The sequence below is a fragment of the Erpetoichthys calabaricus genome, chromosome 1 (genome assembly GCF_900747795.2).
Source record: "Erpetoichthys calabaricus chromosome 1, fErpCal1.3, whole genome shotgun sequence".
Lineage (NCBI taxonomy): Eukaryota > Metazoa > Chordata > Cladistia > Polypteriformes > Polypteridae > Erpetoichthys > Erpetoichthys calabaricus.
In genome coordinates this window covers 215,964,834-215,983,751 of record NC_041394.2, presented here as the reverse complement: position 1 = coordinate 215,983,751, position 18,918 = coordinate 215,964,834, and the positions used below count along the sequence as shown (strand labels likewise).

Here is an 18,918-nt window from a genome sequence, read left to right as displayed (position 1 = left end):
AAACAGCATTGTAGCAGCAACAATTAAATCTTGCCTTTTGTGCGTTTTTCACCACTTTTTTGAATGTCTCATTATTTTACTGTGTTTACATGTCCAAGCTGAGGTTGGAACTGCACCTTTATGGGAGGAATGTATGGAAGACTAGCCATTAAACAGGAGCAAGAAGTAGTTTAAAAAGAAATCGGAAGCCCGGAGAAAAGTGGGGGGACCATAGTGACTGCATTTGGAGTGGAGAAACTATATCCGTACTAGAGTTAAAAAAAAACAGACTACTGGGAAGGAGACCTATGCTGCACTTCAGAGGTGTGGATTTGTTTGACTTCTTGTTGGATTGAGCTAAATGGGAACATCCTGAAGGAGTGGACTGCTGATCAGCTTTGGAGAACACACTAGGAGACGCACTAGGAGACAAACCATGTTTTCCTTCTGAGAAGCGACACTACAGGATATCCAATATTGCAGTTAATTATGCTTTACCAATTTTTGGCCTGACATTTCATTAAGACTGAAACAATATTTTGGAACTGTTAATTGTAGTTTGCACTGAACTTTGCTTCAGTTTGTATATGGTACACGTGTGTGTTGCTATTTAATTTCATTATTGATATTGTTTTAATATAATTTGGCACATCTGAGAGACTATTTTCAATGTGTCCTTCAATTTTTTGAAAAGGGGTTGCTGAGTCCATAGGGCACAATAATTATATTAAAAAAATCAGCCTAAAGTGAAGACAAACTAGTATGCAGTTTTAAGACAGTGTGTGTGTGTGTGTGTGTGTGTGTGTGTGTGTGTGTGTGTGTGTGTGTGTGTGTGTGCATGTGTATATTGGGGTAGGTAACTTACTGATGAGGCTTGCACAGTTCATAAACTTAAGAGGAACTGAATGAAGGGATCTAAGGATTTCTATAATTATGTGGAAGGGCGTGATTTTATCTATTAAAAATGTACTTACCCATCTTCTAAATATAATTATCCCGTTTAGTTCAAGTTGGAAAAATCTAAAGCCAAAGTAGACTTTTTCCGTTATGTATGATTTTGAATGTTTACAAAATGTTAACAGCTTCTCCATCTACAATGGAAGTGGATAGAATGTTAGGTCATATTTTCAGAAAACAGTGTAACATTGTGTGTATAATGCTGCCTCTCTGATGCAGTGGTATGGGTTTAAATCCCATACTCCGTGAATGTGTTGGGTTTTCACTGTATCTATATGTAATTTTCTCCTGGTTATCCAGTTTTCATATAGTATTCCAAAGACAGACATGCTGGCAATACTAAATTGGCATAGGTTCAAGTGTAGATATGTGAACCCTGGAATTGGATGGGCTTTTTCAATTACAACAAATCAATTTACTGATTTTATCATCAGGTACAAGAGTTTAGTAACACTCCAAAAAAAAAAAAATAAAACAAAATAATTAAAAAGTAGAAAGACGTGAAAATGTTCTCTGTTGACTGCTGCATTAAAATTTCAATACATCTATAGAAGAGTATAACACAGATGATAATAAGATAGCTGTTCTGTATGTTTCCCAAAAAAAAAAAAAATTGAAATAAAACTGGTAAAATTATAACTTTCTAGATTTTGTTTAGTTTCTTGACAGAAACTTTTCAATGTCACATAACCAAATGCCACAGAAAAAGTGATTTTATGCCAGTTTTTTCCAAGAAGAAATGTCAAACAATGGACATCGCAAAGATCCTAACAATCATCACACCATTCCATGAACAAATGACAATATACCAAACAATCAAGGGTGCAATCCAACATGAAAAAAGTTCTCCACTTGAACTCAGGTCAAAATCACTCAACTCCACACAGCATCAGACATGATCATTAAAGGCTTGGTATTGTAAAACTGCTCATCTGTACCAAGATAAATTAGAACTCTGAAACACAAGTCAACAGCAAGCCTCTTCTGTGATTTATTTTTGTCTGTCTGGCATCCTGTCTTCTATGTCGGCATATATGCAGTTAAGATATTTCTTGCATCCGTGTTTATCAATAAATTATAGTATTCTGTTTCTTAAAACAAGTGTGATTCATTTACCTTGACATGAGTCTTCCTACAGAGAAAATGAAAATAAACCAGGGGCCTTACCAAATTATTTAATTACTGGCAAAGCTAATAACTGACTAATTAACACCAATCAATCAGTTCTTCTAATTTCCTACACTGCATGCATATCTTCTAATGTATAATATGCTGGCATATTTTTGCAGAAAAATATTTTTGACAGAATGCAACATTTTCCACTTAATTTACCTACATATTGCTATAGAGAATTATTATATATACAGTACAGGCTGAGCCAAAATTAAGTATCACATTTCTCAAGGTTACTGAGCGAGGTAGAGGCAGCTGATTGGGTTGGGGTGGGGGTCCTTTGATAGGCGATCCCTTGTAGATTTCAGCAGGCAACATGCTTTAGTCCAGTGCGCACCGTGCTTTCACTGTCGAAGCGTTCTTCAAAAACAACAAATCCATCATCACTACACAACGTGCTTTCCCAGCGCACTTCAACAAACTAAATCGGAAAACAATTCTTCAGTGGGTGGCTAAATTTAGACAGACGGGTACAACAGTTAGCAGAAAATCTCCAGGCCGTCCTTGGACTGCAGGAATACCTGAAAACATCCAAGCTGTAAGGGGATCAATTTTACAGTCTCCTAGATGTTCAGCACACAAACATGCTTCTGCTTTAGGCATTTCCAACACGTTTTTGAGGAGGATTTTGCATGAGGACCTTAATTTCCATCCATAAATAATGATGGTTGCAGGAACTCGCAGAGAGACTGGGAGAGCCATAGAGAGTTGTGCGCGAACATTCTGCAAACCGTTCATTGAGATTTCCATTTCACATTTCCATTTGAATGATTGCGCAAATAAGCAAAACTTTTGCTACTGAGCTGAAACCAACCTTCGTGAACTTCATCAGAAACCCCTGCACAGTGAACGTGTTACATTTTGGTGCGCTGTTGCAGAATTTGGCATTGTAGGACTTTACTTTTTTGAGGTGGGATGAGCAATGGTTACCGTCACTTCAGAATGTTACACTGAAATGCTAGATGTTATCTAGATAACTTTTTGCGGCCCCAACAGGAAGAATTGGATGTGGTGGATGCCTGGTTTCGAAACAATGGAGCAATAGGTCATGCGACGTAGAGATCCATGCAAGTTTTCCAGGAGATGTTTCCAGGGAAGCTGATCTCCCTGTGCAGCAATGTCAGGTTTGCCTGATCTCGCTATGTGTGATTTCTTCTTGTGGGGATCTCAAGTCGAAGGTATACACACACTGACCTCAAAACTTTGAAGCCTTCAAGGACACTATTCACCACAAAATCGGCGCTATTCCCCTTGAAGTGGTCGAACGAGTCATGTGAGCATTCAGAAATCATCTTGAAGAGTGTATCGCTAATGATGGCCACCACCTTGAAGACATCATTTTTAAATCACAGTGAAAAAAAATCTATCTGTATACCCTTTCTTGTGTCATAATGAAATTTATTTTATCGTGTAGCGTTTTTGTAGAATCAATGTTTGAAATGTCATACTTGTTTTTTGGCTCACACTGTATTGTTATAATTAATATACACCCTATCTGTCGACAGTAGACTTCTTAGGTGTAAAAACTTCTTACATGTCCTGGCACTAAGGGTTCTCATCGAGCGCAAACAAATATATCAGCAGAGATTCTTTGCAGCCTTTGCCAATATTTATAAAGTGCTCAACTAAGCTGACTGCCCTTTGGGACATCCTGAGACTTCACGGGATCCCTCTCCCCCAAAGTTGCTGGATGTCATGGCCAGCCTGTACACTGGTACTGTGAGAGATGTGCAGAGTGGATGCAGAACCTCTGTGCTCTTCCCAGTTGATTCTGGGGCCCCTCAGGGGTGTGTTTTTGCTATTACTCTCTTCAGTACTTGCATGGACTGGGTGTTGGGCAGCACCATGGGGTCCAGTGGCGGGGGGTTACATCTGTTGGTGAAGAAAGATTCACCGATTTTGACTTTGCTGATGATGCTGTGATCTTCGCAGAGTCAATTGAGGTTCTGATTGGGGCTCTCGAGTGTCTGGGCTTATGAGTGCGCTACATAAAAACCAAGATCCAGGTCTTTAATGATGTCTTGGGCACAGTCATCAGCAGTGTGTCTGTTTGCAGAGAGAGTGTCGACCATGTTGCCAGGTTTACTTACCTTAGCAGTGACATTCATGTCTCTGGTGACTTTTGCCATGTCAGTAGATGGATTGGGAGAGCATGGGGGTGGGTGGTTAGGGTCATGAGGCCGCTGGAAAGGGGTGTGTAGAGCTTTTGATATTGGTGCTTCCTCCTTTGCTAAATGGCTGCAAGACATGAACGCTATCCAGTGAATGGAGACAAAGACTGGACTCCTTTGGTAATATTTCTCTTTGGGAAGTCCTTGGGTACCACTGGTTCAACTTTGTGTTGAATGAGCGGTTGCCCAGAAAGTCCCGAATGAGGCACGTTACCTGTATTATAAGGAGCAGCGTCAGTTACAGCACTTCGGTCACGTGGCGTGATTCCCTGAGAGTCTTACGGGTCACAGGATCCTCATTGCTGAGGACCCGAGCAGCTGGACCAGGCCAAAGGGATGCCCACGTAACACCTGCTTGCGGAAGACTGACGGTCATTTCCCAGAGGATGGGACTGGACTGCATGTCTGCCTGGGGGTTTGCCAACTGGGATCCTGAGTTGTTTCATCGAGTGGTGAGTGCGGCAATACGCTGTACCAGTGCATGCTTCTCAACCTAACCTGACCTACTGGTCAAAAGCTTTAGAACACCTCAATTTTACCAGTTTCTCTTCAAATTTAATCAGTTGAAATGCAACAAATGACCAAAAATGGTGAAAAGGTGAGCAGTAAACTGCCAGAGGTTTACATTTACTGTAAAGTTTAGGTTTGCAAAAACTGAAAAAGGGAAATATCAGAATATTACAAATGGGCCTTCTTCAGGGCACAATTAATATATTACAACCTAGGGATGTTCTGCAGCAATTAAAGTAAATTAAGCCTTGCAAGTTGAAGCAAACAATTTGCACAGGTATCCTAACTTTTGTTGGTTACTTAAAAACCCTCTGTCTTAAAGCAGAATTGGAACAGACTGTGTTACTAGTACTACTTGGACAATATTACACTGTAAAAAGTTGTAAATTCTAGCGATAATGGAATAATTACACTTGGAACTGTAGGCCTTTCACTTAAGAGAAACTGGGGGAAAAAAATCGAAGTTTCAGGGAGTATGATGTACTAAACAATCCAAAGGCAAATGGAAACTTGAAGAAACTCTGGTAGGAAGAGATCTGGCAGACCCAAAGTCACAAACCAATCATAAGACAAGATTCTAAGGGTCACCAGCTTGTATGACAGGTGCCTCACAGCACAACAGCTTCAAGCACGGCTTAACAGTGGTTGAAAAAAGCAAGTCTCAGTTTCTATTGTGAAGTGGAGACTTTATGCAGCAGGTTTGACAGGGCGAGTGGTTGTAAGAAAGCCATTTCTTGCCAGCTGTGGACTATTGCAGACTGGAAGAAAAGTCTTATGGACTGATAAATCGAACTCTGAAATCTTTGATTCAACACACAGGGTGTTTATACACAGTTCAGTTGGTGAAAGGATGGTTCCTCAGTGTGTGACACCAACTGTCAAAACATGGAGGAGGAAGTGTGATGGTCTGGAGTTTTTACTGGAGACAGAGTTGGTGACTTGCACAGAGTGTCTGGTATTCTGAATGAAAAAGGTTACCACATAAAAACTGTAAAAAACTGGGGTGTTCTAAAAGTTTTGACTGGTAGTGAATATCAGTGTTTCCCAGTAGTCTGTCCTACGGCTACAAGTTTTTGTTCCAACCACATTTACAATAAGTGATAATAACTGATTTAATTTAATTAGCTGATCGTTTTTTCTCTTCCCTTATTCTGCATTCAGAAAAGCATAGCAGTATGATTTTTATATTTATAGGACATCAAGAAATATTTACATTTCTGCTATTGCTTTAAATTCTGAACTCTCTTTAGTTGTTTTTCTACTATTTTGCCCTTTTTTGTGTAGTTTGCTTCCTTCATTGTACCCTAATAATAACAATTAAAACAATCAGTGCAGACGCCTGGGCAGACGACACTGAATGATGAATGGTTGCAATTATTTCAACGTCTGACCCACTAATTGGTAAATAACAGATTATATAACTGGACTACCTATAAAGGCAGAATGAAAACAGGGTTAAAACGTTATTTAAAATTTTTTAATTCTCCCCATATAACTGCTAAGTACATTTTAATTAAGGACCGATTGAGACCATTTATGTTAGTTAGAATGCCTAGAGGGGGCTGGGCGGTCTCGTGGCCTCAGAACTCCTGCAGATTTTTTTTTTTCCCTCCAGCCGTCTGGAGTTTTTTTTTTTGTTTTGTCTGTCCTCTCTGGCCATCAGACCTTACTTTTAATTTTATGTTAATTAGTATTGCCTAATTTTATTTTTTGTCTTTTTTTCCTCTTTCTTCATCCTTTAAACCACTTTGAGCTAAATTATTTGTATGAAGATGTGCTATATAAATAAATATTGTTGTTAATAAAAAAAAATTATCTATTTCTATGTTGACCCCAAAACAAACAAACTTGGAAATAACAGCTCACTTAATAAGGGAAGGCATTCAATTAAAAACACAAGTTGATTGAAACAAAAACCTGCAGCCGCAGTGATTCCCCAGGACAACTCCCTAATCATCACATAATGCTACAAAATACTATATACATCTGTTCTTTATTTTACTCTAAATTAAAGATATTTTACTTTAGTTTTATGCATTATGTCCTTGGCAAGGTTCCGCTCTCTAAGGTCTGCCTGTGTACTTCACTTTTTGGTCACCATCTCACTTCTTTGATTTTCACATAATCAGATTGTCTACTTGATTGTCTACTTAATCAGCATCATCACTCAATTATTCTTTTTCCGAACCTACTTATTCCAATGCAAGGTCACTCATGGCATTAAGCTATTCAGGAACAATCAAGCACAAATAAGGAACTGACCATACATGGGGCATCAGTCCAGTGCTGTGCTTGCTCATTCACTCAATGAAAGAGGTTATCTGCTGAATCAGAAGCGATCACAACCTATTTGCAAAACTGCAAATTCTAAATATGACAAAGACTATGCCATCTACTGACTGTTCATGCAAGTGACTGGTCCTTTCCTACATGGTAAACCAAACAATATGGAGACAGACAATCAAAGAACCCTTAGTTCTAAATGTTATGTCAAGAGACATTCATCATTTCTGAAAATCTTTTTTGGGTCTCATACTTCTGTGGATGTTATTTATAGAAGATCATTCTCTGTGAATTGCTAATTTTAAGTCAGATTACAAACTTACACTATACAAGCCATTTTACCTTACCATGCAATAATAATATAAAAGTAGGAAATAAAAATCAAGGTTTGAGTAAGATATAGTTATTCTTAAAAGTTATAAATAACATGCAATACTTCAGCACAGTAGTGTATCATGAAAAGAAAAAACCTGCAGTCAGCTGGCAGTTATTAGCTTCAACAGCCATCTGACACATTACTCTTGTGTGTGTAAGACAGAAAGACAGAGACAGAGAGAGAAAAAAAGAAAAACTGAATATCTAAAATCACAGCAATACACTACCTTTTCCGCTTGAAAGGTGACTTTGGCATGTCAGCTACAGGAATCATCTGCTCTCCTGGTCGTACCCACATTATAGGTCCGTCATCACTTTCTGTAGGGCTTTTCAGTTTAAGACTAGAAAACGTGCCCCACGGCAATGTTCTCTACAAGGAAGGGGAAAATGAATAAAAAAGCTTAAAATGTTATATTTGCGGTGATGTGTTTTTTGCTTAGAAAATGTATTGAATCTCTCTTCTCTACAGCTGCTTGCATAATGGAATGCAAGTTTCATTAAGTTAGGCAAAAGATGTAAAAACTGCACTTTACATCAAACACTGTATATAGTGCCCACCATTGACACTGGGGTTTTGTGGCATAAACCAGCAGTTGAGTTGGGAAAATTAGCATAAGGCAAAAGATTACAACCTTTTCTTTCCATGCATGAACGTGTTAATATTTGAAAATAATTGCAATTTTTGTGTTCTAATTCCAATAAACTTTAAATACACTCAAAAAGCATAAGACCCAAAAGCTCAAATCAATCTTTTAAACTACTGATAATCATCTTTGTTCAATATAGAGGTTTTCTTAAGAATTTACCATAGCCATTATTTGTTGCAGATTGTTTGAGAGGGTGCTAGATGAAAATTTCTTATCAGAAAGTGAGACATACACTTCATTAGTAAATTAAGTAAATAGAAGGAGTTACAAATGACCATACAATGTTTTCATTTAAAAATAGTGTTTTTAAATGAAAAAAATATCCATCCTCACTAGTATTTTTAAATCATGTACAAAAGTATCTTGTTCCACATTAAAAAAAAACAAAAATGCAAATTACCTAGAAAATCGCATACAATGGCCTTAATCGGCAGAAAAATCCTTGAAGGAACAATGACAATGTTGGCCAGTAAAACTACAGTAAATCTGTAGCAACTGGTCAATTATTTGTCTTTTTTGCATGTGTGCAGCATTGAAAATGTACAAAACATAGTAAAATGCATTCAAATCAAGCAAAACAATAAGCGCCAAGGAACGAAACTCTTTAATGTCCACTATGTGAAAATCTAGTTTTCTTGTATGAAGGGCGACCAATCAGGGATTGAGATGATGTAATGAGCAGTATCCAATCAGGAAAGGGCTACATAACGAGAATACACAAATCACAGTGCAATCAGAGCCTACATTTATAAAACTACTTTTTCCGTGTCCACATCGCAACGCTGAGCTGTCATTTTCAGAAGTATATGGCTCTGGAGAAAATTTTCTGAAGTTAAAAAAACATCACAGTAGTGTGAATGACAGACAAAAACTGAGACTCATCTGCTTTAAACCACAATTACACTGAAGCTGAAGAAAAATGGTGTCTGAAACCAGGCAGAAATCTAACACATGAAGTTTTACTGTGTAGAAAAATTCCTTGGTTACTCTAAAGGGTTGTACAACGTTTCAAAGGGCATGCCTAGGTTGTGCATTGTGCACTGCCATTTGTGAATTCATTTGTCTAATTTTATACAATTTATGTCTACAATTTCAAGTTCACCAGCCTGGATTTATTTCTTCTTATAGTACTCCTTCAGACTTATGTTGCTGTGCTATGAAGGACAACAAATAGGCTTACTGCAAAATTTTCAAGGACAATTCTAATTAAAAACAAATGTTATGGTTTTTTGACTATAAATGTTTATATCTGGAGGAGGCAGTGGAGAGTGCTGCTGCTTCACATATGTAACATCCTGGGTTTAAATTTCACACCATCGTCCCTAATCAATGTAGATTTCCCTTTAAGTCATTTTAAGTAGATGTCCCCAAGGGCATGTTAATGCGTTTGACTGCCAATTCCAAACTGACTCTGTGTGACCATGGATACCTGAGTGGGCCTTTTCATGAATTTAGGCCCTGTTCAGGAATGTTTCATGCATTGCACTCAGTGCTGCTAAAATAGGTTTCAGAAACCCAAAACGATGAATCGGAACTGGGGGGGATTTGTTAGATTCTTTAAGATGACAAAATGCAAAGCACAAATCTTATCTAATCTAAATATGACCAGCCTATGTAAACAGCACACACAGCAATTGTTTTTTTTATTGGTACAATCATGTCCAAAAGTTTTGAGAAAAATATTAATTTTCACAAAATGTGCTGCCTCAGTTTTTATGATTGCAGTTTGCATATACTCCAGAATGTTATGAAGAGTGATCAGATGAACTGCAATAAATTGCAAAGTCCTTCTTTGCCATGAAAATGAATCACAAAAAAAACATTTCCACTGGGTACCTGCAAGGAAACACATGTAGCCACAATTACTTTACAAAAAAAGGGCTTTACAAGCAAGGATATTGCTGCTAATAAGATTGCACCTAAATCAACCATTTATTGGATCATCAAGAACTTGAAGGAGAGAGGTTCAATTGTTGTGAAGAAGGCTTCAGAGTGCCTAAAAATGTCCAAGCAAGCGCCAGGACCGTCTCCTAAAGTAAATTCAGCTGTGAGATCGGGGCACCACCAGTGCAGAGCTTGCTCAGGAATGGCAGCAGGCAGGTGTGAGTGCATCTGCATGCACAGTGAGGCGAAGGTGGCCTGGTGTCAAGAAGGGCAGCAAAGAAGCCACTTCTCTCCAAGAAAAACATTAGGGACAGACAACTGAGGACTGGGGTAAAGTCTTTTTCGCTGATGAATCCCCTTTCCAATTGTTTGGGGCATCCATAAAAAAGACTGTCCGAAGAAGAACAGTCATGTGTCATGCCAACAGTAAAGCATCCTGAGACCCTTCATCTGTGGAGTTACTACTCAGCCAAGGGAGTGGGCACACTCACAATTTTGCCTAAGACCACAGCCATGAATAAAGAATGGTACCAAAACATCCTCCAAGAGCAACTTCTCCGAACCATCCAAAAACAGTTTGGTAACAAACAATCTCTTTTCCAGGATAATGGAGTACCGTGCCATAAGGCAAAACTGATAACTAAGTGGCTTGGGATACAAAACATCGAAATTTTGGGTCCATGGCCAGGAAACTCCCTAGACCTTAATCCCACTGAGAACTTGTGGTCAATCCTCAAGAGGCGAGTGGACAAGCAAAAGCCCACAAATTCTGACAAACTCCAAGCATTGATTATGCAAGAATGGGCTGCCATCAGTCAGAATTGGGCCCAGAAGTTGATTCACAGCATGACAGGGCGAATTGCAGAGGTCTTGAAAAAAGAAGGGTCAACACTGCAAATATTGACTCTTTGCATAAACTTAAGGTAATTGTCAATAAAAGCCTTTGCAACTTATGAAATGCTTGTAATTGGACTTCAGCATACCATAGAAACATCTGACAAAAACACCTAAAAACACTGAAGCAGCCAACTTTGTGAAAACCAATACTCATGTCATTCTCAAAACGTTTGGCCACGACTGTAGATACAGGAGGCACTATACTGGATGTTTACCACAAATAAAACAGAGCAGCAGCAAACAATGGTTCATGTGACATTTTCTCCTTAAGTATTCTTAACATTTTTCTCCCTATTTGAAATTTCATATTGTTAAAGAAAAATCAGAAAAATAGGGAAGCTTGACTGGAATACAACTTAGTTTAAATTGCTATAGGTTTTAGTACAATACAGTACTATGTTCTTTCAAATAATAAGTATCACCTACAGAAGCAATGTAAGAAAACAATATCATATTAAACAATATAATACATTCTAGAATATTACAGCAGTCAGAGATTAAATCTACTAATCTGTTATTTATTATGTGAAATGCAATCATAAAATCCTTCAAGAATTTCAGTTATCTTCAGGAACATGTAAATAGGCCTTATTAAATATTATATACATTAGCTAGGACCACTAGGATTGTTACTGTAAACAAAGTTTTTGAGTACTGCAGTACATCCGACTAAAGAAACATAAAATGGTCCTGGATGGCCCATGCTGAGTGCTTGTTTGGAATTTCAATGTGGAGTAAATGACACCTAAGAGCTATACACTAACAAGACTAGAGCAATGAGCTAAGTATGTCTTTTGCTAAAGGAAAGTATATGCTATTAAATCAACATCTGCTGCCACACAATGTTTCACAAAGCTAACCTGTGCATTTAACAGATGCTTTAGTGGAAAGCCTGTGATGAAACATGCATGCTTGGATAAGAAGAGAAGATTATACTGTCTCAATACACATATAGTACCCATAACCACTAATGTGCTATATCAGGGGACAAAAAATGAAATGACCAAACCCATTTAATGATGAATCATAACAGAAATAGAAAAAATATACTTGAAATCCAGAATTAACTATGGTTTGAAGATCAATCTGGAAATTGATTTTTTTTAAATTGACATCATAAAAGCAGAAATTAAGAGCATTTAATTGTTAAAAGAAAAAAAAATTCACTTTTTGGAACATGATATGCCATGTTTTTGGACAATAAAATAATTACATAAAAAAAACCTTATTCTTTACAATAAAACACAGCATCTAACATTTTAAAATAACTAATACAAAGTACTTTAACATTTAGTCATTAAATTGTTATTGACCTAACCCTTCAACTGAATACAACCAAGATGGAGTGAAAATGTTTTGACGAATGAAGAAAGAACTGTAGTGAATAAATCCATGTAATCATGAAAGACACTGATAATATATAAAAAGTTAAAATGTCTCAAATCCAGGAAGGTTTACATATACAGCACATTATTTTATATGAATTTAATAAATATACATACAACCCAATTATAACAAGTCTACTACACTCCAAAACCTGTCACATTTGTAGCTATATGGGAAATTAATCTGTAAATATTCAGCAACATATAATTGTACACTGCTAAGTCCTTTTGTTGAAGATAATATGCACACTGCTACAGTACAATGCACAAAATAGCGGTCAAAATAGCCAAGAAATAAGGTTTGAATATTCAAATTAAACAAGTAAATATTCAAATATATTCAAACAGGTTAACAATTCTGGGAGTTACATTTCTGTATGTGTATTTATATATTTTATTATTACAGTAATGGAAGCATTAGCAGCAACAACATAAATCAGCCTATCTAAGCAGGAAATAAAAAAAAAATCATAGTGGTACTTGGGCAACTGTTATGTAAATATAAGAGCCAACAAAATTCCAAGCAAGTGAAACCTAGAAAACAGTAACATCTGCACAGTCTTTTAGTACCAATACAGTGGAACCTCGGGTCACAAACATCTCAGAACACATACAAATCGGGTTACGACCAAAAAGTTCGCCAAACTTTTGCATCTGTTCACGACCACACACTTGGGTGACGAACAAGCTAGTTTCCCTTCTGGTTCGTACACGCCGATGATTTCCGCACATGTTCAGTCTCTCCCTGTACATTGTTCTCAGTCAGACGTGCATGCTTTCGCTGTGAACTCTGTGCTCTATTTCGTGTGCTTTTGCATTACTTTGCAATTAACCATGGCCTCTAAGCAAGTGAAGACTGGTAGTGTTGGTGAGAAGAAAGGTTCGAAGAAAATTGAAATCGAATTAAAGAAATTATTGAAACGTTTGAGCGTGGCGTTCATGTTACTGATCTTGCCGCCGAGTGCATGAAGTCAAAATCTACGATTTCGACTATTCTAAAGCAGAAAGAGGCCATTAAAGTAGTTGATGTTGCAAAAGGAGTTACAGTGTTAACCAAGCAGAGGCCTCAAGATCTGGAAGAGGTGGAAAAACTGTTGCTAGTGTGGTTGAACGAGAAGCAACTTGCAGGGGATAGCGTAAGCGAGGCGATGTTATGTGAGAAAGCCAGGAAGATTCATGGCGATTTGCTGCAAAACTATCCTTCTACGAGTGGCTAGTTCTTCCTCCTCACTTCCTTCATGCCAGAACTCAACTCATGCAAGGTTAATTTTCTTGGTTGTTTATGGTTAGTTTTTGTATAAATGAAGGATTTTTCAAATTTTCATTTTTTTCCCCTGTGCTTAAAACTCATTAAAAAAAGCGTTTACAGCAAGCGGTTCGTAAGGCTGTAGCGTGAACTCTTGCAATGTTTGTTTTCTCTGTTGTTCAAGGTTTTTCACAGCAGTTCATAAGGCTGTAGCGTGAACTCTTACAATGTTACGTTTTCAGCGTGAACTTGCAATATTAGTTTTCTCAGTGTTATTCAATGTTTTTACATTTAGTTTACTATTACACTGTGCATTCTATGGTATAATTAACTATTTTTGTGCTTAAAAATGTTTAAAAAAATATATTTACATACAGTTCATACGGTTGAACGGATTAATTGTATTTATATACAATCCTATGGGGGAAATTAATTCGGGTCACGACCAAATCAGGTTGCGACCAGAGTTTTGGAATGAATTACGGTTGTGACCCGAGGTTCCACTGTATATAGTTTTGGAATTGGGCCATATAATCAACCACGAAAAGGAGCCTAAATCCTTACAAGCTACATGTGCTGGCTCCAGGCTTCACTACACTTTTAATATTTTTTATTTATTTTACTCACAGAGAGTCTACAAAGCAAGGAGTGCTTTTGACTTGTGCTCTGGTGAGTGAATACTGCAGCCTTCATACGAAAGTGATGCACATATGCATATACTGTATGAAGCCTAGACAAAATCACCAATGATTGCTCAACTCTTTCGGGGCGAATGCCGACTTTTGTCAAAAGGAGGGTTTGGCAGTGGTAATCAACTGTAAATGGTGACAAGACCAACGGTTATGCTTTAGTTGGACTCTCTTTGTCAGAAAGAAAGCTTTATTGATTTGACCAAGATTCCCTGTGCGCGCGCAAGTAGAAAAGAGCAAACAGCAGCAAAAATGGAATTGACATCTGGCAAGACATCAAAGCAAATACATAAAGCAAAATACTCTGTGACTCTGAGTTGTTGGACTCCAATTTTGATACAAGTGATTGAAAACTAACATGAGGTACCATCATCAGCTGATTAGTCCCCAGCTGTCTGTGATGCTGAACAGGTTTGTGTAGCTGATGAGCCTATGGGAATGTTCACCTGATGGGACTGCCACTTACAATGACAAGAGGTACAAACTAGATTGGGACCCTGACCACTATTGCTTCTGCCCATCCAACACCCCTCCCCCCCACAGAAGACAGCCTGGCAGCCACCCTGGTGCTAATTCCTGACAAATTGCCGGACATAGCACACAAGATTATTTTATGCTGATTTCTGCGTGAAACCATTGCTCTGTGTACTTTTCAAAAAACAGTTTTTGGAAAAAATATTTAGCCCCCAAAAAGTTAAAAATGATAAACACAGTCATTATTATCATTTTCCTCAGCTAACCACCTTTTTTGGTCCCTGTGGTCAGAAGACATAAGGCTGCTGTTTATCCCTGTTTTAAGTAAATTGAGGAACTGTTAGTCTATTCATGTCTTACAAATTAAAATAATTGAATGCAATAAATGTTGAATTGTAATGATCTTTAAGTATTGAGTCCTCAGTGTAATTTCTATTCAGACATTTTTATTCATAATGTAAAAATTATTCAAAATTGGGTGTTTACCAGGAAACTACTAAGTTAACAAAAGATAAAGAACAAAGTTTTAGAGCAAATCAAAAGGGATAGAGAATGTAGTAAGTTAAAGAATAAATAAATAAACAAAAATGCTGATAGTGCAAAGCATACAGTGTGCATGGACCCCACTTAAGTAGCAGAGGACTCCAGCTGAGTTAAGTGACATGTGACACCAAGTGTTAGTTAAAAGTGCAGCACTGTTGATGCTATAAAGACATGAAAGTAAAGAAAGATCTACAAAACACTCCTGCCTTGTGCAGCATGCCTGAAGAAACATATTGCCAAAATTAGTTCAACATAAAAAAAAAAATTACAATAGAATGCTAGCTTTTGTTGTTGAATAAAAGCCTTTGTGAAATAAATCTGAATTATATTTGAATAGTAACATTCGATTTAATAGTCCTAATACCCACATCTGACAATTATTCTGGGTCAGGATGGACATCAATCAGAATGAGAGACTAAACATAACTTCTATGATTTGGTAGAATTTAATGCAGCAACATTTGACTTGGATCCAGCAAAGTATAAATAAACCCATCCCAATGTCTGAGTATATTATAAAAATTACACACTCTTGTTAGGAGAAGATAAAATGTGTGAAAAATTCAATAAAGCCTTTACTGACATGCTTGGATAATAAATGCATGTAATACAAATGTGGAGGGAGAGCTGTACAGAAGCAAGTCCTTTATGCATTTTAAAAAGTACATTATTTCAGCCTGCTCCTTTTAACCAAGCTGTTTAAGTTTAAAATGCATATTTTTCTTAAACATCTCTTTTAACAAACAGAATGATCCTGAAGATTTACAGACTAAAAGAAAACAGTTTGAGTGCAGGTAAAAACAACCTCTTTAAAAAGGCCCGTGTCACATCCTAGATAATGTCAGAAATGATTTTGTAACTATAAATTATGCAACTTTATTTGCATCTACTGATGTAGAAACTCCATGCTCCACAATGACAATGATAATGTATTCTTCTCCTGTACTATGTACAATGTATTTAGAGCAAACCACTAGCAGGCCCCCACAACCTAAATAATGCTCTTCACATTGTTCATTAATACATATATTCTCTCCTAACTACCCAAGATCTTTTGAACTGTTGCACTGCAGTATATGAAATTTTAAATAATCTGATCCTATATTATGCATGCCAACAAAACACCATCCAACAATCTGGTGAAATATGCCTCCAAATAACAGATTAAAATTACTGTCACCAAGTATTTCCTAATGTAAGTTTTCCATATCACATGGAAAAGAAACCACTGGTAGATTCAAATTATTGAATTGTCATTATTCATTTCTAAGGAAGACACTGTATGTCTACTTAATTTTTCTTATAAACTTATTTATTAAATGCAATATACTTTATTATATGGTTATAATGCTACAAATTGGTGCTTTCTCAAACAACAACGTTCTAAATTTTTTCCTTACCAGTTTCAACCACAGTCAATACATGTTTAAAGAAAAAAGGTATTTCAAGATCTGCAAAAGCTTATATTGCCTTGCAATTACATTCCTATTCTTATTCTCAGCAGCTTAGATTAAAATGCCATTTTTCATATTTTGGGTAAAAACTTCTCTTTTTGAACTGAAATTCTTGCTAACATTAAAACAGGTGATGAATTATAAAAAACAGAATGATTTATCCTGTTGCTGACTAAGACAAAAATTACAAAAAAAATTAAAACCTATCTTGACTTAGGAACACCACAAGTAAAAGTTATAACAGTGACTGGAGTTCGACTGAGTAGCACATTAATACTGATCTACAATGAAAGCAAGGAGTTAACACTAGAACTACCAAAGCCTATGAAAAAACTCATAATCCCAGCCCACCTTAAATCCCTCTCCGTCAGCATCTTTTGTATTGCAAATGTGTCAATCAAAACAAACAGCAAGCTATTTGTCCCCCACCCCCACCTGTTGAGGGAGCTCATCTCGGGCAAAAAGTTCCCCCAGCTCGAGCCAAGGCTCCTTATCTGCATGTGAGGTGCCTGGAATCATATAGGGTAAATAATATATCATCATTTGGAATACTTACATTTCATGAGTGTTCTGTGTCTACAGCGATCTGTGTAAATGTGTACCACCAAAGCGGTCATATTAGGTGCGTGTCAATGTCACACCCTAACGCGAGTTCTTTTCCAGCAGTTATATTCTTAAATAAAAGTGCACTTGTTTTGTTATACTTGTACTTTTTGTATAAGTGAATATTTGATATATGGACTTCAGGCTTCACACATTATACATTTCATGTCTACATTTTGTCAATTATTACTAAAACATGAAAAATGTTTCTGTTTTAAAGATGTGTTTACATAGATTGTTATAGACATGGAACACACATGAAATGTATGTATTCCAAATGACGATATATATTATTTACCCTCTACAACTCCATCACTTCACTCCAAGATAAATACTGAGCACTGAGAACCTTCTTTGCGAATTGAACTGCGGCAGTGGGTGACGGGATGGGTTAGGAAGCTGCTTACAGCTTGTATTGATTGACTCATTTACAACACAAAAGACTGAGAGGTATGAAGGGATTTACGGTGGGCCGGGATTAGCAGTTTTTTTCGTAGGATTTGTTAATTCTAGTGTTAAACTACTCAATTAAGGAGCAGTGTCTATCCTTAACTTTGTAGGAAAATGATCTAATCAAGGAGCATCAATACCCTTAAATGGGTATTGATACAATGTACCTGTTGTGAAGAAACAGTCTTAGTGATTGTATTTAGATAAACTAGGGGGCTTTGCCTCCAGCTTGCTTTGCTTGACCACCGAGGGTGCGCGCCACGCACCAGCCACTTCACATCTCTGCTGCTTGCGTTGTGAAGGGGTGGGGCTGAACACACCCTAAGGAGATGTGGACGGATCAGCTGCTGGCTTGCTGCTGCCGAGCTGCACATCGATCATTTAAAAGACTGTACAGCAGCTGTCCTTTTGTGTCACTGCCTTGTCTCGCGGGATGTCAAAGTGTCTTCCGAGAAGATCATGTTTTGACCCAACATTTTTTTATTATAATAGAGATACAGGATAAGATATCTAAGCATTAGCAGAGATATCTAATGCAGAAATAGATTGATGCATGTATCCACTTACATCACGGTTTCTTTAACTTAATGATTTATATAATTATTGATAACTGTTCATTTTAATGGGTAGCATGGTGGTACAGTGGTAGTATTGCTGGTTCGCAGTACAGAGACCAGGATGCACATCCAGAAGTAATCTGCATGTTCTCACATGATCACAGACATGTTTGTGGGGGTTTTGTTCGGGTGCTCCGGTCCCCCAAAACCCCCCCAAGTCGAAACACATGCAGGTTAGGAGGATTGGCTATGATAAACTGGCCCTTGTGTGTGTGTGTGTGTGTGTGTGTGTGTGTATGTGTGTATTTTTGGGTTCTATGATGCTTCATTTTGCATTTCACCTATATTTTAAAAGTGTCATTAATAAGAGTACATCTAGTAATATAATGCAATTAATTTTTCATTTCAACATATAGCATATTGTAAGCATTAGCACTACTATTGAGAATACTACAGAAAATGAAATTATGACTACAGTAACAGACACACTGATGCTATTATTTAATTAAGGAAAATTAAAATAGAAAATAAAATGTTAGAAGAGTACTAACCTAAACATTCTGGCAATTTGCCCTCATTAATGCAGCAAAATAAGATCAGTAATAACATGCGTAAATAAGTATCAAATTCTAAAAACAGCA

The 18,918-nt window shown here is 37.2% G+C and overlaps 1 protein-coding gene across 1 annotated transcript in view; it reads right to left on the bottom strand.

The window, feature by feature from the left end:
* LOC114659331 (lysine-specific demethylase RSBN1L-like) overlaps positions 1 to 18,918 on the bottom strand; it is a 157,087-nt gene that overhangs the window by 23,965 nt on the left and 114,204 nt on the right. The window contains exon 5 of the mRNA XM_028811765.2: positions 7,676 to 7,818. Within this exon, the coding sequence (XP_028667598.1) occupies positions 7,676 to 7,818 (143 nt within the window). The remainder of the gene's footprint in view (positions 1 to 7,675; positions 7,819 to 18,918) is intronic.